General features: G+C 42.3%; 1 protein-coding gene across 1 annotated transcript in view; it reads left to right on the forward strand.

Moving 5' to 3' along the window:
• Positions 1 to 25,313, forward strand: part of LOC131906510 (C-type lectin domain family 2 member E-like) — a 96,622-nt gene extending 71,309 nt beyond the window's left edge. Inside the window, exons 2-5 of the mRNA XM_059257126.1 lie at positions 20,548 to 20,673; positions 23,196 to 23,377; positions 23,800 to 23,906; positions 24,881 to 25,313. Of these exons, the coding sequence (XP_059113109.1) occupies positions 20,548 to 20,673; positions 23,196 to 23,377; positions 23,800 to 23,906; positions 24,881 to 25,013 (548 nt within the window). The 3' untranslated portion in view covers positions 25,014 to 25,313. The remainder of the gene's footprint in view (positions 1 to 20,547; positions 20,674 to 23,195; positions 23,378 to 23,799; positions 23,907 to 24,880) is intronic.
• Positions 25,314 to 26,058: the final 745 nt, after the last annotated feature.

The following is a 26,058-nucleotide window of genomic DNA, read 5'->3' on the forward strand; positions in this document are numbered from 1 at the left end:
CATCTTGTTTTTCTAAATCCATTCCCCCAATGCTCTCAGAGAACCTATATATATATATATATATATATATATATATATATATATATATATATATATATATATATACACATGCAGTAATTCTTTGGCAAAGTAATGTGAGGCTTGAAGTTTTCAGGGTCACAAAGAGAGGTGATAAGGATCCACACATAAAGCAGCAATTGTCAGCTTCCAATTAAAACCCAAATGGTGAGTGACTAAAGGGGTGTTCTCTGGTAGGGTCAACTAAAGACCAAGATCAATTAGGGAATCTAGGAATAGCACCTGGCTGAGGAGGAATTAAAACTTAATTTGCACAAGAAAGAAACTTGGCACCTATCACCTGCCTGGTCTTATAGTCAATATCCTTGGGTCAGTGGGAAGGAACTACCTTAACTCAGTAACTAGCAAGTGGCTAAAACTTCATCCCAGGAATGTGAGTAGTAAGTCTCTTAAGTTAGTGTCTTGTGTAAATAACCTGGGGTGAAGGTAAGGGGTTGAGGATTTAATTGTTAGTGGTTCTTTTCTCTATCTGTGGGTGAGATGAACTAATGTTTATTTCTCTGCATTTGTCCCTGGAAAAAGGTATCTTTGGTGAAATATTTTTCTCTGGAGAACGGCCCTGGCCAGATATGTTAATGAAAAATAAACACAGCTGGGGAAAGTTATCCAATTACTCTAAATGTATAAGAAGAGTTGTGCCCATAAGACTGAGATGCAATCATGAGATTACATGTACACTGACATGGAGATACATGGTAAATGGGAAGATTTATAGTTGTTATTGCACAAGAAGTTTACAAGAAATAGCCAATTCATTCAAAAGGCAGTAATTCCATAACACCTTGCCTGATGATTTCCTCTAACAGATCTGTTAGTTCTGATAGGTTGACATTCTGAACTCTAGTTGTCACTGCTGTATACTCCCATTGTCTTTTGCTACTAGCAACTCTCAGTATTAAGTAGGGTGTTCTTCTGGGCCTGGAAGTCTGCCAGATTATCATAGGCCGATCTCCAACTGAGAAAGACTACAGGTTCCAACACAGCTTTAAGGAAATGGTACCAATCAACACAAGTTTGTAACTGCATGGACCATTGAGCAAGGACCTGCTGAAAGTAGGAGAAATCTGGGCCTAACTCATTGACTGCCTTCTGAATAAGGGAGAGTTCAGCTGTGGGGGTCGGAATCCATTGCTGGGCATCGGCAGTTGGGCCCACATTGACTGGGAAGGCTTGTATGGGCCTATGGACTGACAGTGGTGAGGGTGTGAGGGTTATAAGACATCTGGCACCATGGGAAAGTAGCCATCTCCTGAGGTAGGCAGGTACTTGGGTAGATTGCCCCAAGAATATCGCAGTGGAGGCATAGTCGTCTACGGTGGTGGACGAGCAGAGGAGGGAGCAGCGCATGACTTAATGACAGCTTCATTCTCCTTTACAGATTTCAGGGGGCCCAAACTGACAGCTACATTCTCCTTGACAGATTTTGTGGGACCCAAATTGTCTGCTTCCTCACCGTTGGATATTGTAGCGATATCCAGTATGAAAATGGTTGGGGTGATGAAAAGATTAGCCATCTTTTGGAGGAAACAGCAAGCAAACAACAGTCAAAGAGAAGATGACAGTCAACAGTGGTGAAAATTTGTATTGTACCCTTACATCTTGTGGTTAGTGGGGGATTTCTGTGGTTTTTATGGCTTTCAGGAGGCTAGCCTTGCTTGGTTCTACCTCCTGTGGGGGTCAATCCTTAAATGGATGTACCAGGTATACCAAAACAGAAAAAAATGGGATGGGCAGAGAAACATGACACAACACAAAAAAGGGAAAGAAATGGAGGTCCCAATGCTTACCTGCCAAAGGGACTGAAAAACGTAACACTGAGGGGCCTTCTCACCAAAACTAATTGTTGGGAGTGCTGTCAAGTACCTCCAGTGAAGAGAGGGAGATTATCAGAATCTGAACCAGGAAAGAGAATGTAACAGAAGCTCCTTGTTCAGCTGCCAGATGTTGTTGGATCCTAATGACTCTCTTGGGGGAGAGGGTGAGAAGGTGGGCCTAATAACACAGACATCGAGAGTCAGTTGAAGGCAAATAGTAAACTCATAAATTCAATAACAGGGAAGGCCTTATATACCCTTCTCCCAGCACCCAATCTGTGTCCCAATCTGTTAGCATTGTGTAGTCATCCCTCATTGGCTGGCCATGATCAGGAACTCTGACAGCGGCTGTTGCTAGGCCCTCAGGCAGACTTCACACCATTAGGAACTCTAACAGTGATCAGGAACTCTGACAGCACCCATTGCTAGACCCTCAGGCAGACTTCAGGTTGTCTCATAAGGAAGTATGTTGTAAGGATGCCTTGGCAGCTGGTTTGAGCCAATTTCCTCAACCCTATGGGCCTGTCCTACTACAATCTTGCAAATATCTGGAATAATCATATCAATATATCTGATTTTTATGGCTGCTATACCTCCTAGTAAAGCAGTAGAGGATGATCAAGATAGAATGGTCTTTTTAAAATGGTTCTAAGATGACTTTAGCAGTTTTAGCTGCACCAAGCTCTCTTTTTATTCAATAAACTCATGATACAACCACATCAAACCTAAGGACTCCTTAGCATCACCATACTATGGTTCATTAACATCATAACTCTAGTATGAATATTACTAACCCAATTACAATTCTTACAAACTTACACCCAAAAGCAAACTATTAGTAGAAGTATTTACACTTCATGAACTTTAGGAAACATCCAAAAGCAATTTCTTAATAAAACTTTTTGCATCTTTTGCTAACAAATCATAGGGTACATTAATATAGGCTAACATTATCTACACAAAGAACAAGAAAATGTTTTTGCATCTGAGCTGCTCCAGTCCAGCAGCAAAAAGTTTATCCCAATTCTTATTCATCAGTACATTTTTAAAAATTAAATAGACTGAGGAATATAACAACTCCCCCTTTATTAATTTTTGAAGCTGCATCTTGAATCTAGTAGAAAAATCAAACTTCTCTATTTCTACACCAAACAATTCCATTTCTATACAAACAATTCATAAGTCATTATAGTGATAATGTATATATATGAGTAGGTGAAATCAAAAGTGTCCCATTGCAATTGAACCACTCCTGTCAATTCCACTTCTTAAGTCTGAAAAGTTCAAAAACCTAGTTCTGTTACCAGTCTTAAAGTTCCACTGAAAGCTCCACATCAGTGATCTGGCTTGTCAGCTGCCCTGAAGTCTATGTATAGTGCTGTGGATGTCTTTCTGTATGCTGTGAAAATGTGTTGCTATGATTGATTGATAAATAAAATGCTGATTGGCCAGTAGCCAGGCAGGAAGTATAGTATAGGCAGGATAAGCAGAGAAGAGAATTCTGGGAAGTAGAAGGAGGAGTTAGAAGATGCTGCCAGCTGCTGCCACCATGAGAAGCAAGATGTAAAGTACCGGTAAGCCAGGAGCCACGTGGCAAATTATAGATTAATAGAAATGGGTTAATTTAAGATATAAGAACTAGATAGCAAGAAGCCTGAGCCATTAGGCCAAACAGTTTAAATAATATAAGTGTTTGAGTGTTTATTTGGGTGTGAGTGGCTGCGGGCCTGGGCGGGAGTGGAGATAACTCCAGCTACAGTATAGCTTTCCAAGTCATAATGAATCTGAAGCGAAAAGATCCAAATGTGAAGAAACCCACAACCAAAAACTTGTTGCAGTTTCCTTGAATGGAACAACTCAGTTCAAACAGGAGTGTCTGAAACTTCCCTCTCAGCTACAAAGGCACTTTGCCTTTGTGGCTGGTAACCTTCCCCTAGGCGATCTGCTCCAGGGTGAAGGTTGCATCACTGTCACCATAGTTGAGCTGCTGTAGACCTCTTGAAAGAGTTCTCTATGCAGCCAGCATGAACCAGGAAGCTGTCTCTTAAGGAGCCATGCATTGTTTCCCACCAGCAAACAGTGGCTTTGGCTGCTAGCTCCTTCCCATTTTGGCTTTTTTACAGACCTGGTCTATCTGTGCTGTAGCTGGAGTTTTCCTGTGTCCCAGCCTGCCGGTGGTCAGGAAAAATCTCTCTCACTTGCCAGTCTTGCGGCTGCTCAGGCCCAAGTAAACACACAGAGGCTTATATTATTTACGAACTATATGGCCATTTGCTCAAGCTTATTACTGACTAGCTCTTACATGTAAATTAACTCATAATTCTTATTTATGTTTAGCCACATGGCTTGGTACCTTTTCCCAGTTCTGCCTTACATCTTGCTTCTCATGGCAGTGTCTGGCAGCATCTCCTCACTCAGCCCTCCTGTTCCCAGAATTCTCCTTTCTCATTGTCCCGCCTATACTACCTGCCTGGCTACTGGCCAATCAGCACTTTTATTAACCAATCAGAGCAACACATTCACAGCATACAGATATCCACAGCACTGTGCCACCCATCTTTGGGCCCACCAGCCTACAGACCCTGGTGTCCTTAGGCTCTCAATTGCTGCCTCGCATCACAAGGGCTCAAGGTACTTGCCTGCAGCTTGTCACGGTTGTGGAGCATAGCCTCCAGCCATGTCCTCAAAAACACTCTGGCTGACTGCTTTCACAGCTCTTTCATGGCAGAAAACACATAGACCCTCTCTGCTTGCCCTGGCTCTTTTGGTGTCTGTTGCCTGTGATGCAATGATTCCCTGTGATGCCAATGCTAGGTCAGTCACTGCTCCCACTGCTACTGTTTGCAGTTGGGACTTCTGAAGCCGCTGCTCATTCTGGGACTGCTAGGTTCACAGTGGCTTCTCAGTCCTGGACACTGCTTTCTTCATCCCAGGTCCCATGCTGGGGGAAATCTACTCTAAGTTAAACCTTCTATTAAGCCAAAGTTTTCACCATATTCCTATACATAAAGCTTTTACTTCTCAAATCTCACCAAAACTTTAATGACTTACTTATATACAACTTTAGACCTAACCTAGTAGAAAGAGAGAGAGAGAGAGAGAGAGAGAGAGAGAGAGAGAGAGAGAGAGAGAGATACTTGCTGCAGCCTAACCTCAGTGTCCCTAGATTTCAAGCTATATACAAGCAAATGTATAAACAACTGTCTAACATTACCCTGTTCTATATTTACAATTTTACTCCTGAAGAAAAGAAAATCACCACACTCCAATTAATTATTCGAGCATGCACACTTAACGTGCAGTGTTACTTCTCTTTATCCTATGTATCCAAGTTCCACGTCCATGCTCTATATGTGGGAGTTCAGCTCTGACCTTTTGAAGGGTTTTTGGGGGAAGGAGAGAGGAATGAGGAAGTATTAGATAGAAATATAGGCTTAGAAAAAGACAGAGACACAGAATAGCTTTGAGAGGTTCCTCAGTCAATAATGGGCTTTCTTTCTTTTTTTTTTTTTTTTTTTTTTGAGACAGGATTTCTCTACGTAGCTTTGCTCTGTAGACCTGGATCTTGCTCTGTAGACCAGGCTAGCCTCGAACTCACAGAGATCCACCTGGCTCTGCTTCCTGAGTGCTGGGATTAAAGGCTTATGCCACCACTGCCCGACTCTCTAATGGGCTTTCCATACACCTCCAAAGGGAGAGGGAAAAGACCTTCCCCTTTCAAGATCAAAGCACAATGTACAGCCAAGTATAGACCCTTGAAAATACCTGGTAACCATGCCCATGGCCAAATTATCCCATTATGCAGCCCTGGTGGATAAGCAAGCTCACTCTTTGACTTTGAGTGAGGCCTCACTAGGGAGCCTTTGTGTGTCCCCACAACCCTTGAACCCTGATGGTTGTTTACATTTATACATGTGTAGTTACAAGCCAATGTCCACAGACAAATTTGTCCTAACCCCCATCCTGTGTACCAAGAACGTTACATAGAAAAATATGATTGAAGTAAAGATTTTGAGATGGAGAGATGTTTCTAAATCATGTAGGTGGTCTAATCTAATTATGGGGTTCCTCAATAGACAAGACAAGGCATCAGAGAAAAAGTTAAGATGCTATACTATTGGCATTGAAGATGGAGGACAGGGCCCTTGCCATGGAAAGCAGGTAGTCTCTAGAGACTCTTAACCCTAAAAAAGAAACAAGGCCCCAGTATAAATTTTAGTCCAATAGAATCTCTTCTGAACTTCTGGCCATCAGAACTGTAATAGAGATTCATCATGTTGTTGTTTTAAGCTTATTTATGCATTTTAAGATTTATTTATTTCATTTTATTGTGTATGAATGTTTGCCTGCATAAATGTACCATGCACACACCTGGTGCCTGCATAGGTCAGAAGATGGTACCAGATGCCTTGGAACTTGAGTTAGGGATGGTTATGGGTCTCCACAGGGTGTTGGAAATCAAACCTGGGTCCTCTGCAAGTGCGGCTAGTGCTCTTAACCACTGAGCCATCTCTCCTGTCTGCCCCTCATTGGGATTTTGCTTTTAAGTTAGAGCACTAATATAAAACTGGGTTTGTTTCTTTACTGTGATTTTTCTTTTGGAGACAGGATGTCACTATATAGCCTTGGCTGGCCAAGAACTCAATATGTAGACCAGGTTAACCTCAAACTCACAGAGATCTTCTTGCTTCTGCCTCTTAGGTGTTGAGATGAAAGGCATGCACCACTGCACCTGAAATTTTAAAGTATTATTGCTGCACTCAGTATATAAAACATTGTTATATTTTACATAATATAAAATAAAACATTTAAATATGATACATAACTTTCTCTCTCTCTCTCTCTCTCTCTCTCTCTCTCTCTCTACACACACACACACACATACACACACACACACACACACACACACCCTGAAATTTATCCAATAACTGCATCTAAACAATGGTGACCACAGGGAACACTCTGACCATGAGGCTGTCTGGGTGCTGCAGTTCTCTTCTGTTACCTTGCACAGAGAAGCATGCATATTGTTTACCTATAGCCAGGAAACAGCAAAACTCAAATTTCATGTCTTTCAACTAGTGGTGAATTCCAGTGACTATGAAAAAGTGGTTTGAACAGCTGTCACCTCTGGATGGCAGCAGTTTCACTTGGAGGTTAATGCTGTGGGATGTTCTGTATGGCAAATGTGTTGCTAATTAGTCAATAAATAAAACACGGATTGGCCATTGGCTAGGCAGGAAGTGTAGGTGGGACAAGGAGGAGAATAAAGCTGGGAAGTGGAAGGCTGAGTCAGAGAGACACTGCCAGCCACCACGATGAGAAACATTGTGTGAAGATTCCGGTAAGCCACGAGCCACGTGGCAAGGTATAGATTAATAGAAATGGATTAATTTAAGCTGTAAGAACAGTTATCAAGAAGCCTGCCACGGCCATACAGTTTGTAAGCAATATAAGTCTCTGTGTTTACTTGGTCGGGTCTGAGAGGCTGTGGGACTGGTGGGTGACAGAGATTTGTCCTGACTGTGGGCCAGGTAGGAAAACTCTAGCTACAAATGGCGTCCAACGTGGTGGCAAGAGTTTCCACCTAAAAACTGAGAAAAAAGATTCTAAAATGGAGCTAAAAACAGTTCCTAATTGTCTCTCTCAAATGAGCGGCAGCTGCCAGTTTGAGCTACTGGTGGGTTCCTAGCATGCTGCTCGACCTGCAGTATGGCAGGAATGAGGCCTCTGCAAGTGGCACATTAAGCTGCGTGGTAGATTTAGACTTTGCTAGTACAAAACAAAAAATTGGTTTCTGGGCTACACGCTGCTTGGATAAAAGCATAGACCCACAATAGCTCCCAGAACTGGCTGTAAACGTAGCCATGTTGGGAAGCTGAGGTGGGCAGAGCCAGCAGCCATAGCTGCTGCAGTTTAAAGCAATAGATTCACAATAAGACAGATTCAGATGTAATAATTTACAATGTGTGTAAAATATATGTAGGCTTGGAAGAGACAAAAAGGGTGATATATACAGTTTCAGAAACAAATACATAGTTTTAAAAAATAAAGTGTTTAAAGAGACAGTAAAATTAATATAAAAAATAAGCCACGTGAAGATGAATATTACACAGAGAATCTGGATTGTGTTGTCTTTGGGACTTTTAACTGTAGAAAAACATTTGATTGTAAAAGATATTGACTTAAATCAAAATGTATATTTTAAAGGTACCTTGACTTCAAAATTTGGATATAAAGATATGTTGTTTTGGAAAAGAGTCTCTTTTGTTTCCACAGAAAGCCAGAGGCTATGGATTTGTTCCAGATTAAGATACATCAGGTTTGACCAGCCAAGACCCCCTGAAAGGTCTCCGATGACACCATGGCCCAGATGATCCAACATCCATAATGGTTTGAAGGCAACTGGCTCAGACGATACAGCCTCACAGACTACTCCATGATCCTAAAATTTTCTTTGTGTCCCCATAAGATACAGTGCCCTCCTCCAGCAGGAAGTAGTAAGAAAAGCTACGCCCAAATTACCAAATTATATGTGTTCTTTTCTTCCTGTTCTGTTCTTTTCCCCTGCTGTTTCCTTTTTCTTATTCTTCCCAGTTATTTCCCTTCTACTTCCTTCAGATGTTTTTCCTGTTACCTCTTTCCTGATGTTTCCCTTTACATCTTTCCTCATTTTTCCTTCTATTTTTACTTTTCTCTTATTCCTGTTACACCTCCTAAGACAAAATTTTTTCCCCCGCATGTATGCCAGAAGAGGGCATCAGATCTATTATACATGGTTGTGAGGCACCATGGAGTTGCTAGGAATTGAACTCAGGACCCCTGGAAGAAGAGCCAGTGCTCTCAACCTCTGAGCCATCTCTCCAGCCCCCTAAGACAAAAATTTCTATGAAAGAAAAGATTACTTCATAAGTATAAGTTACATATTTTTGAAAAAAAATTAAAATGTTACACAGGAAGAAATTACATTATGATTACAAGTTACCTGTTTTTCTTAGAAGCCCACAAGTAGTTAAACATTTTTGTTTGTATTAATTTTCCCACCATAACATTTTCACCTCCTAGAGGTGATTCTTTTATTACTAGTTGACAAAGGTTTAAGTAAGCTAAGTGTTTCATACTGGCTGGCAGCTGTTTGAGTTTTAGTGTAGCAGGTTCTTATCCTGATTTTACTCCAGAGAAACTTTAAAGGAGTGGTCAGCTAATCATCTATCTTTCTTTACACACAATAGCAATAGCGTCATTTAATTTCCTTTCACAACGTGGCTTTTTCAAGGTGAATACTGGGGCCTGTGATTAATTCTGTTAGTTACATGACTAAGGAACTCAGGTCTAACCTTGGGTACAGGGACATAGTTTTTTCTTTGATCATCAGCCTGTTTTTCTAATCATGGGTCTATAATACACAAAACCTCTCTGTTCTCATTTTCTATCCTCTTCAAATTTTACATCCAACAAAGAGGAAGGTATCTTTTAGTATAAAATAAAGTTGGTTTTTTAAAAATCTTTTATTGAAGCAATTGGCCAAATAACCTAAACCACTTTCCTAATCATCTTTCCTGTCTTAACCATCTATATGTTTTAGGCTAACCCAGGAAGTCCAATTAAATCATTGACCTCATCATCATTGCTCTTATGAAAATCATCCTCATTGTGATCTGCAGGTAACTGCCCGTGAGCAGTGGGGTTTCATCACACCAGGCCGAATGCAGCAGGCACATGGCCACAGCAGGCACATGGCCACAGCAGGCAGGAGGATGCACTGCAGCAGCAAGGGGCATTCTGGGAACAATCTCTCTCTCCCTTCCCTCAGAGCCCAGGGCTTTGCCTCTCCAGGGTTCAGCTTTGCTATTAGGTGAACTGAACTCCATAAGCTCCATGCTGACTGTAGTTCCTCTGACATGGGTGCTGGCAGAACCCCACTGTTCCCCCAAGCCCACACTTAGTAGAAGACAAATCCCTACTCCTCACACAGCTTCCCAAGGGCAGCAATAACTGTCCTCACCTGGGCTCTCATACTTGCTTTTCTTCCTATCTTTTTATTATTATTATTATTATTATTATTATTATTATTATTTTGCAATACAGTTCAGTTCTACATATCAGCCACGGATTCCCTTGTTCTCCCCCCTCCAACCCCCCTCACCTTCCCCCTACCCCACCCCCCATTCCCACCTCCTCCAGGGCAAAGCCTCCCCTGAGGACTGAGATCAACCTGGTAGACTCAGTCCAGGTATTTTCTTCCTATCTTATAGCCAATACATACACTGGTTTCCAATACGTCTACAACATAGTCCATGCAACACCTTACTCTGCAGTAAAGGGTTTTCCAACCAAAGAAAACATCAATTATGAACTCCCTTTGGATATCGAAATGAAGGAGTTCCCCTTCCCATGACGTCATTCTCCACCAAGGGGACATCAAAAAGACAAATGATTCATCTCTCTTCTCAAAAATCCAGGCCGTCCAAATGGCCCAACAGACTGCTGTGTCTTATCCTAACTCTGGTCTAACAACACAAACACCATCTCCAAGGCCAACATTGTACACTCAAGACACTCCTTCCAAATCACAGCTGTTCACACACAAGACACTTGGATAGTTTCCTACTGAAAGTCTCAGCTTCTGGAATATAGAAGTCATTTCTGCCCCCATAAAGGTTGAAGTCAGTTTCCTTCATTGGAATTTTTTTCTTGTCCACCCTCATGGAGTAGACATTTGCTCATATACCAACATGGCATGGGATATATGGCTCATCTATCCATGTGAGTGAGATCTGAGATGACCCCCTCACTATGTTTCTACCAGTATAAATGGTTCTGTGTGAAGATATGGCTTGCCTCTCTATTTCTGCCTTTTCTGGCTCCTTTAATCTGCCCTTAACAACCCAACACACTCCTTTCCCATAAGCCCTGCCCCTCTGACGGCTGATATCCTGATTTACCTACATTCCCTATTCTAATCAGACTCTGATCTCTGAAGTTGCTCACCTTCCTCCCCCACTGACAGGCTATTTTTTTTTTTTTTTAAAGGATAGCCTTTGTAGGCAGAGTGCTACTTGATGCTAATCAACCCTGCCTAGTATGGGGAAATGCTAGGCAATTATTAGAAAGAATCAAACACCAAGAAAGGCAGACAACACTTTCTGGAAAGACCCCTCTATATCCTCAACATGCCAATTCCACCTTTGGGACCCACCAGCATCATCTCCAAAGGACAAATCCTCTCCACCATTTTTTTCACCCTACCAGAGTTGGGATATTTAGAGTAATAGACTCAGGTCACAAGGAATTGAGTGAGGATGCATTAGGCTGTAGCCCCATCCATAAGGAATTTCTTAGGCCCATAGTGACTGTTCAGCTCCACCTGCAAAAACAACGTGCCTGGGTAGTGAAGACAGCTCACCTGCTCCCAATCAGACCACAAACACAGCTGCAATTTTCTGGTACACACACACACACACACACACACACACACACACACACACACACGTATGCCCTCCAGCTTCTATAAATGTGCTCAATCTTCATGCCATGGAATGATTGAGCACCTCACTATTCCAATAAAGCACTCTCAGCTTGCTGGTATCCAGTCTACCTCTTCTCTGCCTCACTTGTCCTACAGAGACAATGTGCTCTCCTATCCTCTTCCCAGAGAGTCACTGTCCATTGTATGCAGAATCACAACTCTCACCTCAAGGGATACAAGTTTACTCTGGAGACAAAATGAGTGACCATGGCCCAGGACCAAGATTTACATTACCCCAAATTCCATGTTCCAAGGTGGTAGTGGAGTCTTTATAGTCACAGAACAAAGGAAGCCATCCATAAAGACACTTTAAGCACATTGGTGGAAACATCAGAGAGGGGTTACAACAAAGTGAGGGGACCTTTGTTCCAGGGGTCAGATGGTACCTGATGATGCTCTTAGCCCTTGGGTTTGTGGGAGCTGTCTGTCTGTTAATATATTCCAAGGAAAGCTAGTCTTCTGAGTTACCTTATGGTCATAAAGGTCAGGGACAGTGAAGAGCAATAAATAGGTATTGAGAGGGCTAAAGATGGAGGGCTGGAGAGGTGGCTCAGTTAGTTCCAGGAGATCTGATGCCCTCTTTGACCTCCATGAGTACCAGGCGTTTACATGGTGCACATATATATATATATATATATATATATATATATATATATATATATGCAAGGGAAAACACTAATATGCATAAGGTAAAATAATTTTTTAAAGAGGGTTAAAGATGGCTCTGAACTTACAGGTTTTCAAATCCTCTGTGGTCACTGATTGCTAGGCAGTCCGTGATGTAGAAGGTTCTGTGGAAGTTGCTGTTACTTTCCAGAAACTTCCGTTCTCACAAGGCTTGAAAAGGGCTGGCAATTACATTTCCCCCTTTTGCAGTTCTTTTGCTTTTAGGTTGATTTCCGCAGGACAGTGGAACACCCCCTGTCATCACACCTTGGCAGAAGAGAAAAGTGTATGAAGTTGCTGTAATTAAAAAGCATTTTACACTATCAAAATGTAAAACAATTCTCAGTTCCATTTATTTACTTTACGGTACACCACATTCACTGTTACAAATTTCTAACTCTCTTTCTCTCAGAAGCAGATTTTATTTGCTGAAAGGGTGGATATATTCAGGATTGATGAATCAGGCAACAACAAATCACTGGCAAGCTGGGCGGAGCCTCCAAGTCAGGTGGTTTGAAAACCAGCTCAAACAAACCTTTGGTTTGCAAACATCCTCATTCATTCCAGGGTTGCTTCAGCAGGAAGATGCACGTGCAGAAGAGCCTCCATGAGAACGTTAACTGCAGACTCCTCCTTGCCAGCTAGCGTGGGAGAAAACCGTATGTATTTAATGAATTAAGTTTAAGGGAGAGAGGGAGTTTCGCTAGGGGAGAGGAAACTCCCTGTGTTAGGCTGCAACAGGTGTCCTTAGAGATTGGTAGAGGCTGGGAAGCCGGGGTTGGGTGGAGAGCTCTAGCGTGGGCAGGAAGCACTGTTGCAATTCTGTATTAGTCTGTCATGGCGTATGTTACTTATATACATTTGGGGAAAGAGGAACCAACAGCGAACTTGTTAGTGCACTCTTCTCCGGCATCTGGAATTTTAGATCCACTGGTTCCCCCAGAGTGTGGTAATGTGTGTGTAGACAGAAGTAGCCTGTGAGGCTGCGGTTTACTCTTGTCTCACCCACAGTAATTAAAAGAACTGTAGAGATGTGTTGTAGGAGTTAGGATTGAAATAGCCACCCATCAAATTACATTTCCCCGTAGTCTTAGAGATACTTGCAGCCACTTAGCCCCGCATTCATACTTGATTCTAAGAACCCCGCTATCTCAGGGAGAGAAATAAACAGTCCTTCTGAGTTTGTGAAGCAAAGTAAGCATCCTGATTCCCAGGGGATTGTTTGGAGGACCTTAGACATGCTCAGACACATCCCTGTTATCTAGTACACAACTAAAGTGCCCCTCTCCCAACCTCCTCTCCACCTCCATTCCTGACTCCCACAGTCCATGTGCCCCCTTTCCCTCCCCTCCCCATGTGCGCCTTTTCCCCAGACTTCAGGGCTGTCAGAAATTCTCCCACTTCCTTAGGGCACTGGTATATTCCTGGCCTTAAATGAATCTGTGACATCAGGGAACAATCTCAGCCCTTCTGTTCCTATTGTTATATCCCAGGTTTTTCAGTAGGGAGGGGCTGGGAGATCGATCCCACCTGCAAATCCATCTGCAGTTTTACATTATGGTAAATGATGGGAAAAGGACATTGGAGATTTCTACTTTAAAACTGTATCCTTGCATTTTGAAAAACAGTTATATATTATTCTTTAAATCCCTTTCCCTTTAATTTTTTAAAGTTTTATTTCCTTTATGTGTTTTGCCTGACAGCACCACATGCATGCCTGGTGCTCACAGAGGTCAGAAGAAGGTGTTGAATCCCCTGGAACTGGACTTATACAATTGTGAGCCACCCTGTGGGTGCTGTAAATGAACTGAGTCCTCTCTCTCCAAGGGCAGCAAGTGCTCTCCACCTCCTAGCCATGGCTCCACCTCCACTTTCATATTTTTGTTTAGGAATAGAATAGTTCTTGGAAAAAAGAGTTCACAATTATTGTTAGCTCAGGGGTCTAGTGGCAGCCTCAGGTGTTCAGGCCAAGTTCCTCTAGGTGGACAGGCCCCCTGCTGTGGTGATGGGAAACACAGTCTGGCAGGTGGGGAACAAAGTGAACAGGAAGGCAATCTAACCAGGCCTCCCTCGAATCCCTGGGCCCTATCCTGGGCCATCCAGTGCACACCTAAAGTGGCCCTCCTCCACACCTACCCAGGACCCTTAAACAGACTGAAGAACCCACCCTGCGTATGGGAAAGCCACATGTGTTGGTCTCTATGTGCTGCCCCCAACTTTGAGTTGTGGCTAGGCCCTCCAGGTGCCAGCAAGTCACATACTCCTCTCGGTAAGTCAGAGCACTTACTGTGCTTGGAAAAGTTACAAAAGTAAAGATTTCCTTCCTTCTTCAGACTTTTTGGTGGGTTGAAAACGGCAGCCAAGTCCTCACAGCAGTGGGCAACGTCCTTAAACAAACTGACTTAGGTGAAAGTTGCCATATCTGCTGTCTCTGGACTCAGCTGTCCCAGACCCACTGCAGCCTCTCTTAACCGTTTTACCTCCTCTAACTAATACCAAAAGAGAGAGCTTGTTATGCCCAGATTGTGACCCCAAAGAGACCACTGAAGACCTTGGATGTCCAGAATGCAACAGCAAGGTTTATTCTGTAGATACAAGTCTAGACAGGGAACTCATTCCTACATCCAATACAGTGAGTCAGGGAGGAGTAGCTCTTTCTTTGTGAGGCTACCTTTTTAAAGGCAAAACCCACAAGCCCTTCAGGGCGATTGGGGGGGTTTCGGGGTTTTGCACGGTGCAACTCGGATTGTTTTATTTTTATTTCTGTTTTCTTTTAATTGGGTGAGTGTATGTAACCTTTGAATTTACTGGTTGGGGGTTACAATTATCATTTTGGGGGCAGTCCAGGACAAGTCCCAGGCTTTGTCCTTGAGCCGCCATGGGGGCTGGCTGGCCAAGCACGTACTGACTGTGGGGGCTGGCTCAGTGGTCTAGGCTCTGTTTTTGACTCATGCAAATAACTCTAATTTGGTGAGGTGTCCCAGACAGTAAACATCTGGCTGAACTTTGAGCAGTCAGAGTACATGCAGAAAGGGAGCTACTGCAAGGACTATGTCTTTTGTTCACAACCCTCCCAGAAACTGCTTGCTCAGTCTCAGGAAACTGAAATTGAGGCTTGATCTCTCAGAGAAGACTGAGCAGCCTGTTATGGCATCTGCTTGGTCCTTTCAAGCTCATGAATAATACTACGGTTTCTCTGGCAAGCCAAATACTTCTGAGGGATTAGGGGTTAGATAAATACTGTGAAGGCTATAAGAGAGCCCGTGACTAAGCAATACAGATGGTGAACTTCCAAGGTGGCAGCCTTCTTCATCACCTTCCAGGCCTGAGACAAAGCCTAGGGCAGCTTAAAACAAAACCGGCAAGCTTTTTCTCCTGCCAGTGGGGCCCCTGCCATTGAACTAGTCCCAACAGCTCAAGGCCAAAGAGTTGGTTTTAAGGAGGTGCTTTTACTTTGCGAGAAAAAGTCACAAGTCACGACAAAACCCATATCAGAGCTGAGTTTTATTAGAAGGGCGAGGGGAAGGATAGAAGATAGCATGACGAGAGAGAGAGAGAGAGAGAGAGAGAGAGAGAGAGAGAGAGAGAGAGGAAGAGGAAGAGGAAGACAATGAAGAGGAGGAGAAAGAGAAGGAAGAAGAGGAGGAGGGGTCTGTGTCCTTCTTCTTATGGATTCCCCTGCACTTGAGCAAATGGGTTTACAGAGCTACATGCATGCGCAGATTTTGTGACCACACAGTGCATGGATTATGTAGGACATAAGGCCCCTGGCTTGGCTACTGAACTGCGCATGTGCGGTCATATAGATCAAGGCGTAGCTGGGAAATCCAACACAGAGTAGGATGTGTATTTTGATTGGCACATTAAAATTAACACACGTTCCTTGATTCATTATGGTGAATATATTGAAACCCTCTCAGCTATTTTTAGAAACACTGTATGTTATGGTGAACTGTACTCATCCTACTGTGCCTTTAAACACCAGACGGACACCACTTTATAGTAAATATTGTCTACTTCCTCTCTACCTTCCCCAAGAGATATTTGTACTCGATTGTGTATTGTAACACTGTTCACAATAGCTAGAATGTGGAACACATCTGCATCTATCAGTGAATAAATGGGGATAATTGTGATCCATACTCCTGATGGTGACTCTCCAGCTGGGGGCAGTGGAGCATTCCATGCTTTGGTCCTACTCCTCCCTTTCCAGACCCTGCCCCCTCAGAAAGACCGCCAAGTAGGGGCCCCTCCGCTCAGAAAGCCCACCAAAGTCGGTCCCTCCTGGAGATGATCAAGACCACACCTACAGGCTACCCTAGAGCTACTAGGGAGATGCTTTGCTCTGCTCTATTAAACCTGGATTTATTCTATTTGATTGGCTTATTGCATCAGTGGCGGAGGATATCCAATAACAGGGATGCAAAACTCATCAACTCCCATATATAATGGAATACTACACACCGATAAGAGAGGGTGTCCTCTTTAGTGACAACATGGGTGGACCTGGGTGACATGTTGAGAGAAATTAGTCAGGCATTAAAGCCTAACAATGCTTGTTAGTTTGAAAGAACTAGCTAAAATCAGACAGGAGTTTATATTATTTTTTTGGGTTTGGAAAGATTGGTTTTTAAAGTAGGATGCAAAACTAGTAATCATAAGGAAGTCTGTGCATTAAAAATATGAAGGAGTTTAGAAATCTCCCAAGATTTACTTTCTATAGGGAATGTGAGGAGCTATGAGGAGTAGAACCCGGGGGAACCAGATTGCTCACATGCTGAGAAGTGCTGGAGCTGGAAATGAGCACGTGAGAATTATGCTACTTTCCATACCTTTGTATAACTGGAAAGAATGCAGGTTGAGATTTTGTGTGGACCCAAAATCCAAAGGCCACAGTTTAGTGCTTAAAGCCTTCCAATCCTACATATCCTCTCCTGTTGTTAATGTGAGAGGCTTCCTGGTATTTTAGATGTGTAAAACCGAGCAAAAGGCAATGGCTAAAGTCAGTCGAAACTTTGTAAAACGTATAATTTGCATTCAGTAAAATTAATTCACTTGATGTACATCTTCATCACTTTTGAAATCATATAATCATGCATTCTTCATCAAGATATATAGGGGTTGGAGGGTTTGCTCAACCATTAAAAGCATTTATCGCTCTTACAGAGGACTGGATTTGATTCCTATCATCCATATGGTTGCTCACACTCACCCCTAACTCCAATTCCAGGGATCTAACACACTCTTCAGAACCCCAAACACGAGGCATGCATGTAGTACACATATATACATACATAAAGACAAAACACTCATACACACAAAATAAATCCAAAACAATAGTTTACAAAGGATATATAGACTCCTTGCCCCCTACCCCACTTCAGCTTCCCCATTCCCTATTGCAGACACTCTGTACCTCTGTCCCTAGCCCTTACACACTTACTTTTCCAGAATGTCACAAAATAGATCCCTGAAGCAGACTTCACATTTGACTTCTTTCACGTTGATGCAGCATTGCTCTTCAGACAGTGCAGTGTCTATCAATAGTGAGTCAGACACACTGCTGGCTAGAATCTAAGAGACAGTCCACAGCACCACCTGCACAGGAGCAGTGCTCTGAATTCACAAGTGTGCTAGCACCATATAGTTAAATGTTACACAAAGAAGTTAAGAAAATCTAGTGGGAAACTTGTAGAGAAGTGAGAGGAGGAAGCCAGTCATGGCAGTTTGGGTTTCTTTTCAAATAAGCAGGAAGGAGAGTTTCCTGTGGCTCACTGCCTATAAGTTTGCTTAAGCTTGCTGATAAGTTTTGTTTATGGACTTTTGAGTCAGAAGCCTTGGGATAATGCCTGGTAAAGTTGTATGAGAAACAGGCAAGTGCAGGCTTGTGGTCTAACTTGTTTCCTCTGAGAGTTTGTTTAACTTGTCATCATCTTCGGGACATTTGGATGATTGCAAATGATGCATTTTTTTTTTTTTACAGTGATCCTTAAAGCTGCTACAAATATACACGTAAAAGTTTCTTTTTTCTTAAAGCTTAAATGCCGGCTTTCCTTTCAGTATGGGGATATGTGGGTAGGATGGGGGCACACCACCATATTGTGCAGTTCCTGCACAAACAGCTTCATAGTGGTTGCACAATTTTGCCTTTCTAAAAGAAAGGCATTAGAGTCATATCAACATCTAATTCATCAACCTCCTGTTATATAGTCAGTCAAATTTCTCTTGAATCTAAGATGATTTTTGCCCAAGACAAGTTCAGAGACATTCCTCTCACTTTTTGAGGAATCAAATGACTTTACAATATCAAGTTTTGTGCTTAGGTCTACAGTCTTTCTCATGTCTTGTGCTTAGCAGACAGACACCAGGTTGTTTCAGTAGCACATACTGGAGCGATGCCATCCTTTCCCAGTCTAAAAACCGTACATCTCTGTTAAATATCTGTTGACCACACGTGTTTGATATAACTTCTGAGTCTTTTTTTCTTCTGTATTGTTCTAGTGTCTACTCTTTTCCTAGCACCAGGCTGTGGTACTGTTTTTTTTTTTATTCCTGTTCCCATAAATCATGAAATTAGGCAGAATGATCTCTGAATTCGACCCTTCTTTTTCAGAATCATTTTGGACTATTCATTTCTTTTTAGTTATCATAGTACCTTTCATATAATTTGGTGCTATAAATTTCATTTTTTTCTGAAGGCAATCATTCCCCAGGAAGTGAAACTGTTGCATATATAAACTTGCTAAGAAATTGTTGACATATGAGCAATATTGAGTGTTCCAGTTTATTATGTGAAGCATTTATTTATATTGTTCTTTTATTGAATAAAATAAGGGAGTCAAGTAATGGGGGTAAAAACCTGATTGATCAGAGAAGCAGTGGAGAAGAGACCAGTGACCTCCTGTCTCTTGCCTTCCCTAATCCAAAATGGGCTGGGATTCTTTCTTAGCCCCTTACTGTGTCTCTCTCTCTATATATGTATCTTGGGTCCTACAAAACATCCATGGCTAATTTTGGTCACCTAGTCACTAGCTCTGCCCATGATTCAATGTTACACTTTATTGGCAGTCTTGGAGTGTCTGTGTGAACAAATATCCCACAACAATTATGTGTTTAGATCTTCCTTGATTTCTTTTTTTTATTTAAAAAAATTTATGCATATGAGTGTTTTGCCTGCATAAATATCTAGCATCACATGCATTTCTAGGTCTGACCATGGTCAGGAAACGGTGTCAGACTTCTGAAACTGGAATCATAGATGGTTGTAAGCTACTATGTGGGTGCTGGAATCACCCCAGGTCCTGAGCCAACTCTCTAGCTCTGTTCTGATTCCTTCATATTTTACATGTAGTTTTTGTTATGCTGATTATGAATTTTTTTTAGATGTATAATTTTATGGTTTTTGGCATTACAATAAATGGTGCGGTCTTACATGTTAACTTCCTTTTGACAGTAAAATGCAGCTGACTTTGCCATGCTGACATTGTGTCCTGCAGCTTTGTAAACTCATTTTTTTACATCCAGTAGTCTTTTGTAGAGTTGTTAGAATTTTTATGCAGCTAGGACCATGTCATCTGTGAAGAGAAACACTTTCATGTGTTTTCAAAAAGTGTAAACTTTCTTTAAGACACTTATTTTATGTATATGGCTGTCTTATCCACACATTTGCTCATCACATACGTCCTGGTGACTATAGAAACCAGAAGAGTGTGATAGGTCTCCTGGAACTGGAGTTGTGTACAGTTGAAAGCTACCTTGTAGGTGCTAGGAATTGAACCTGTGTCCTATGGAAGAAAAATATTCTTAACTGCTGAGCCATTGTCTATCCACATGACCCTATTTCTTTGGCCTGGTGAGGCCCTCCTGTGAAAAGTCATCCTGGAGTAGTGAGCAGACATCCTACTCCTGTTCCTGATTGCTGGGACAGAATTCTCAACTGTACCCTTGGGAATCAAGCAGACTGCAGTTGGATTTATTGTTTTGTTTTTAATGGATATCTTTTGTAGGGTTGAGGAAGTTCCTCTGATTCCTAATTTTCACACACTTTTGGTGTGTTTATTGAGATATTTCTGTTTTTCCTCTTTTCTCAGTTTGTTCATAGGTCTAATTACACTGATTTTTTTCCCCCTAATGTGTCTGTTCCTCCTTTTAACCAGAACACTTTACGGAGAGAAGTCCAGCTGACTGTTGTTGTTGCTTCTCACTGCTCCTCACTCCTTTTGTTTCTTGCTCTTTGATGATTCACCCTTAGTTCCGGAACTGGAAGACCCTGGTCAAGGTTCTGTTTCCATCCTCTCTAGTCTTCTTTCCACCATGGCATCCTTCATGGACCAGGACCTTCTCTGAAAGGGGTTTGCAGTGTCCTTTCAGGTACTGGTGGGCAGTTGTACAGTGGGTTTTTGTGGTCAGTTTCTTTCATTTTTCTCAAGAACTTGGCATTCTTATATTCATATTTTACAGGTAAAAAGCTCCAAGTACATTGTCCCAGCGTCCTCTCCCCTGGGTCCCCTGCAAAGCTCTACGGCTGCTATGCAGTGATCGTCGTCCTCACTGCAGCTGTAATTGCACTGACTGTTACACTGTCAGGTGAGTGACTCATCTCCAGATTCTGCAGCATTCTGTCCACATCCACATTGTCACTTAGACTTACTGACCACTGTGAGCCAGGCGCTGTGGGAGGGGCTGGGGAGAAAACACACTGGAAATTCCTGTTCTCTGGGAACTTGGGGTCTAGCAGGAAGATGCAGTGAAGGAACAGCACAGGCTGTGGTGTGCACAGGAGGCCAGGCTCAGCATCCCTGGGAAGATGGCGTTCAGCAAGCTCTAGAGAGATGCAGGAGACAAATGTCCACCTGGGAGACCAATTGAAGGCAGAGAACAAGGAAAAGAAAACCCAAAGGAGTAGCCTCAAGGAGGCTGCTGCAGCTAAGGGAAGTGAGAGGAGTGAAGAGCAGTGTGGTTGGGGAAGGTCCAGAACCACCACACCAACCATGACTCATGGTTTCGGTTAACATCTTCATCCATGGTTTGAAAATATTAAATAGAATGTTCCAGAAATAGGTGATTCCCAATCTTTCATTGTTAGACTATTTTGAATAATGTGATAAAATCTTGTGTAGCTTTCCTGCCATAGCTGGAGTAAATGATTCATGATATTATTTTATAAAATCAACTTTAACCATGTCAATGAATAATACACAAGTCTAAACTTGGACAAACATTTGCCAAGAAGACTTAGTCAGTGTAGCCTAACCTGTTATGTAGCTGTGAAAAGAGTCAGATAAAAAGAAGATACAGTCACCTTCATTTTCTGTTGTATTTGTCCCTTTCATTAAATCCTCATGGTCCTGCCTATGAGAACAGGGAACAGATGTAACAAATTGCCCTACACTAAAAATAAGTGTGTGTGTGTGTGTGTGTGTGTGTGTGTGTGTGTCATTTCTAGTATTTAATATTTCTTATCAAACCACTCATTTCTAGGCTCAATAGCCCTTCAAAAGAGCCATGCATTCATTCTTATCTGTTAAAGGAAGAAAAATACAAAATTATGAAAGAAAAATGTCTGTTATTTTTCAAAGCAACCCTCTGAAAGCTTGCTGCATTTAGGGCTTCTTATAAACAATCACTTTATTATAATAGACTCACAAATGAACACATCACACAGCTCCATCAATATAGCCACTCTAACACTTGCCAAGTCCCAAATCCTATCTATCTCATTCACCTTCCACACAGTTAGGATAGACATTTTGAAGTCAAGGAACTTTGGTCATGGTTTTAGACTTTCGCCTAATTTACATTTTTATACACTTATCAGCCACAAATTAGAAAAAATACCAGCAAAAAAATAATGCTCTTTATAACCCTATTAATGGCTTATGTGCCCTTTGCTGCATCCTGTCCTTCCTCTTTGCCTTACACTACTCTTCCTTGTTCTTGGTGTTACACTATGCCCACACTCACAGCTGTTTACACTATACATTATAGGCTAGGATAAGCATATGGGGGTGTGTTGTACGAATCCTAAATTGTCTTATAATAAAGATCCCAGAACTTGACATAAGGTGAAATCTGAAAGATCAGAGAAACAGAGCAAGCCACAGCCACCATGTCATACCTCACCAACTCCTCAGCCCGAAAGAGTATGAGTTCTTGTCTCCTCCTACCTTATATTCCTTTCTTTGCTCAGCCTTATCACTTTCTGTCGCAAACTTCCTAGTGCTGAGATTAAAGGTGTGTGATCCCAAATGCTGGAATTAAAGTTGTGTGCCACCACTGCCTGGCTCTGTTTCTCTGTAAGACTGGATTAATCTCTTGTAGCCCATCATGGCCTTGAACTCACAGAGATCCAGAAGGATCTCTTCCTCTGCCTCCTGAGTGCTAAATTAAAGGTGTATGCCACCACTAGCTAACCTCTATGGCTAACTCTGTGGCTGGCTCTGTCCTCTGATCTTCAGGCAAGCTTTATTTGTTAGATTACAAACAATATATTATCACAGGGGAATGCATGGGATCTTTTTCTTTCTGATTTTCTGTGAACTTAATTAATATTATACTTTCTAGGTCTCCCACTTTGTTGCAAGTTGCATTTTTTCTTTATGTCTGAATAACATTCTGTTTTATACATGTACCACATTTTCATGATCTGTTAGCCATTTTATGGACATCTAGGTCAGGTCCATTTTGTTATTATTGTAAATGGGGCAGCAATAAACATGGATGTGCAAGTTTCTCTGTGTTATGGTATAGTGTTCTCTCAATGTATACCCAGAAATGTGGCATAGATGAGTCACAAAACATCTATTTGTAATTTTTAGAGGAGCCTCCATACTGGATGTTTAAGTTTATACTTCTACCACCAGTGAGTAAGTGTCCCTCTTTCTGCCCAGAGTTCTGATATCTGTTGTGAGATATCTTGATGATTGCCATTCTGACAATCTGGTATATTTTCATATGGATTTAATGTATATGTGACATGATAACAGGAAGGCCTCATTCAAAGTTTTGATATCAAAAACCTATTTTGACCATGTCATGATTTGCTTGCAGATATTTATCCATAGTTAAATCCAGTGAAGTGAGGAGTTTTCTTTATTTTGTCATTATAGAAAAAGAAAAGAAAGAACGGGTCTCAATCAAAAATATCTGTGCTGTTTGCCCAAAAGAGTGGATTGGATTTAGGAGTAAATGTTTTTATTTTTCTGAAGACATGAGAAACTGGACATTCAGCCAGACTTTCTGTATGGCACAGGAGGCCCATCTAGCTCGATTTGACAGCCTGGATGAGCTGGTAAGAAAGGATCAGGAATTGGTTTGTTGTTTGTTCTGTTGAATATTTACTTCCTTGAGATAGGGAGCTCAAAGCTGAAGTGTGAGGAAGGATTCCACCCCAGGCACCAGGGGACATGGGTCACATGTTAGTATGTGCCATTTGTGATGGTAACACATCTGGCTGTAGCCCTGAGACATTCCAAAGACATTCTGTCTGTAATGCTAATAGTCACTCTGCATGGCCAGACATATATTTGCCATTGTACTGTGGATTATGGTAGTAAAATGTATCCACTGAGAACTGAGGGTTATTTAGACTCCAAAGTCGATTATCCTGAGTTCAAACCTGCTGCCATCTTGAGAAGAGACTGTAGAGCAGAGACTCCGTGGTCATCTGAAGCTTGAGAGACACATGTATTTGCTTTCTGTGTTTTATGACAGGATTTCCTGATGAGATACAAGGGTGATTCTGCCCACTGGATCGGCCTGCACAGAGAGTCAACACAACACCCATGGAGGTGGACAGACAACACTGAATATAACAACTTGTATGTTTTCAGACTTCTTTTCTTTCTGCTGTGCTCATGTGTTGTGATGTGTGTCAGTTGTGATGAGAGATGAAAGACAGTGTCACGTGAAGCCAACTGTACTGGAAAGGAAGAAAAATAAACCCTTGGGCTGGAGGCGTGCCTTGGGGTAAGTTGTGTGTTAAATGCAACAGCCAATCCCCAGAAAACTCCACATCTTGACAAATTTAAATCCCTTGGATTTATTTAGTGTTATTTCACTCCATATCCCTAGTATGATGATAGCATCTAGGGTAGATTCTGTTGTTTGCTATCACCACTTGAAAATCTTTTCTTGCTGATGACTGTCCTTGTGGGATGTAGACAGAACTGCTGATGGCTACTAAGGGCTCTGGAACCCCAGGAATCCACTGCAGAACAGCTGGGGTAGGACTTGTCAGACAGCTGTTTACACAGCTGCACCTGTCACAGAAGCAGAGACTCCAGGGGCTTTGGGAACCTCCTCTCAAGTCTCACATCAAAGAGCACCCCAGACAGCTCCTGATGTGAGCATAGCCGTTTTGAACAGACCCATTTCACTGGAACGGTGAAACACAGCCCCAGTCATGTCCATCATTAAAGACCTTTCAGCCATATACTAAGTTTTACATTTTCTCCCACTTTTATACATGTGAAAAATACTTCAAGATAGGATTGATGATCACCCTGTGGTGTTACCCATGGCTGAAGTTCATTTGAACATGGCAGCAAGCACCAGTCAATGCTTTGTACACACAGTACAGGCTTCAACATGGACGAATCACAAAGGTCTGGTCATCAAATCGAACCCTGAAAATGTAAAAGTCACTAGGTGTAAATCTCGTGCTGGTGATTCCTCCTGGACTCTGCCTTTATGTGATCCATGTTATAAATAAGCAGTGGAGACGAGTGAGCTATCATCGCAGGAGTAAATGCAATGGCAGACTCTGCAGAAATTTGTTTGTTTTTTGTTTTAGGGTTCCCATCCGAGGAGAAGGAGAACATGCATACCTGAGTGACAGAGGGATCAGCAATGGCAGGGAGCACATGCCTAGGAAGTGGATTTGTAGCAAGCCTGATAGGTATTTACAGTACCCAGAAGTTTCATAGCTTGTGTCAAAGCAATCATGAGAGACCTGTATCATGTTATCTACAGTCACTGACTCATTTCTTTATCATCTAAAATGATCAAAATCAATGCTTAATCTGTGGTGACATCCAATATGAAAACTGTCATAGACAACTATACTTATCGGTGCTTGGGAGCCTATGGGAAATTCTAAATTAAATCAGTGTTTTGATACGAGTTTGTGCTCATCGTATCTTAAACCTGAAGTACAATCACGTCAGTATTAGTGACCTCCACTTTTATGACCAGATATGAAAGTTTTTCCATTAGTTCATTTTTGAATGGCAGATAAATTAAAAAATGAAGGGAGGACAGGATTGAGCTAAGATGGCTGTAGCACACACAGCTCCCTGCAGAAGACTAGAGGGAGAGACAGAGGAGTAGAGTCTCTCCTGCATCCTCTCCCCACAGCTCTGGGTATCCTGCACCAGGCCTCATCACTGGTCTGCAGCCACCAAGGAGGAGCCTCACATACCAATGCCTCAGCCTCAGCAACTCAAGCCAAAGCCAGAGTGGTGTCCTGCTGTTAGAAAATCAGGGAAGAGTGTCAGAGAGAATGGTTGTATCTCCGGTAAATGTGCCCTGGCATGTATGGAGTATCTGTTGTCAGAACTTTTAAAAAAATGTTTGAAGATTGATTCAAGATGGTGGTTCGTAGGGTGGGTTCTTGTTCCCAACAAAGACACCGCTGCTGTGGAGCTGCCCACGGGACACAGGTACAAAGGTCATACCTACTGAGTCAGCAGGAAGGCCTTCACCAAGGACAGAGAGATGTGCAGATGCCTGGAGCTGTAGTGGATCCTGCCTCAGATACCCTGACCAGCCGAATGATCACCCTGTCTCTGGGTAACAGCAGGATATCCCAGACCAGTCTCAGTGATAGTCTACAATCACCCTGGCTCTGAGCAACATCAGGATGTCTGTGATGGAGAACAGTTCATTTTCTGGGTTGAGCCTCCTCAAAAAACCTGGCACTGGCAGGGTGGTAAGCAGCAGCCTGGATCTCTAGCCATTCTGCCCCCTAAT

The sequence above is a fragment of the Peromyscus eremicus genome, chromosome 3 (genome assembly GCF_949786415.1).
Source record: "Peromyscus eremicus chromosome 3, PerEre_H2_v1, whole genome shotgun sequence".
Classification (NCBI taxonomy): Eukaryota; Metazoa; Chordata; class Mammalia; order Rodentia; family Cricetidae; genus Peromyscus; species Peromyscus eremicus.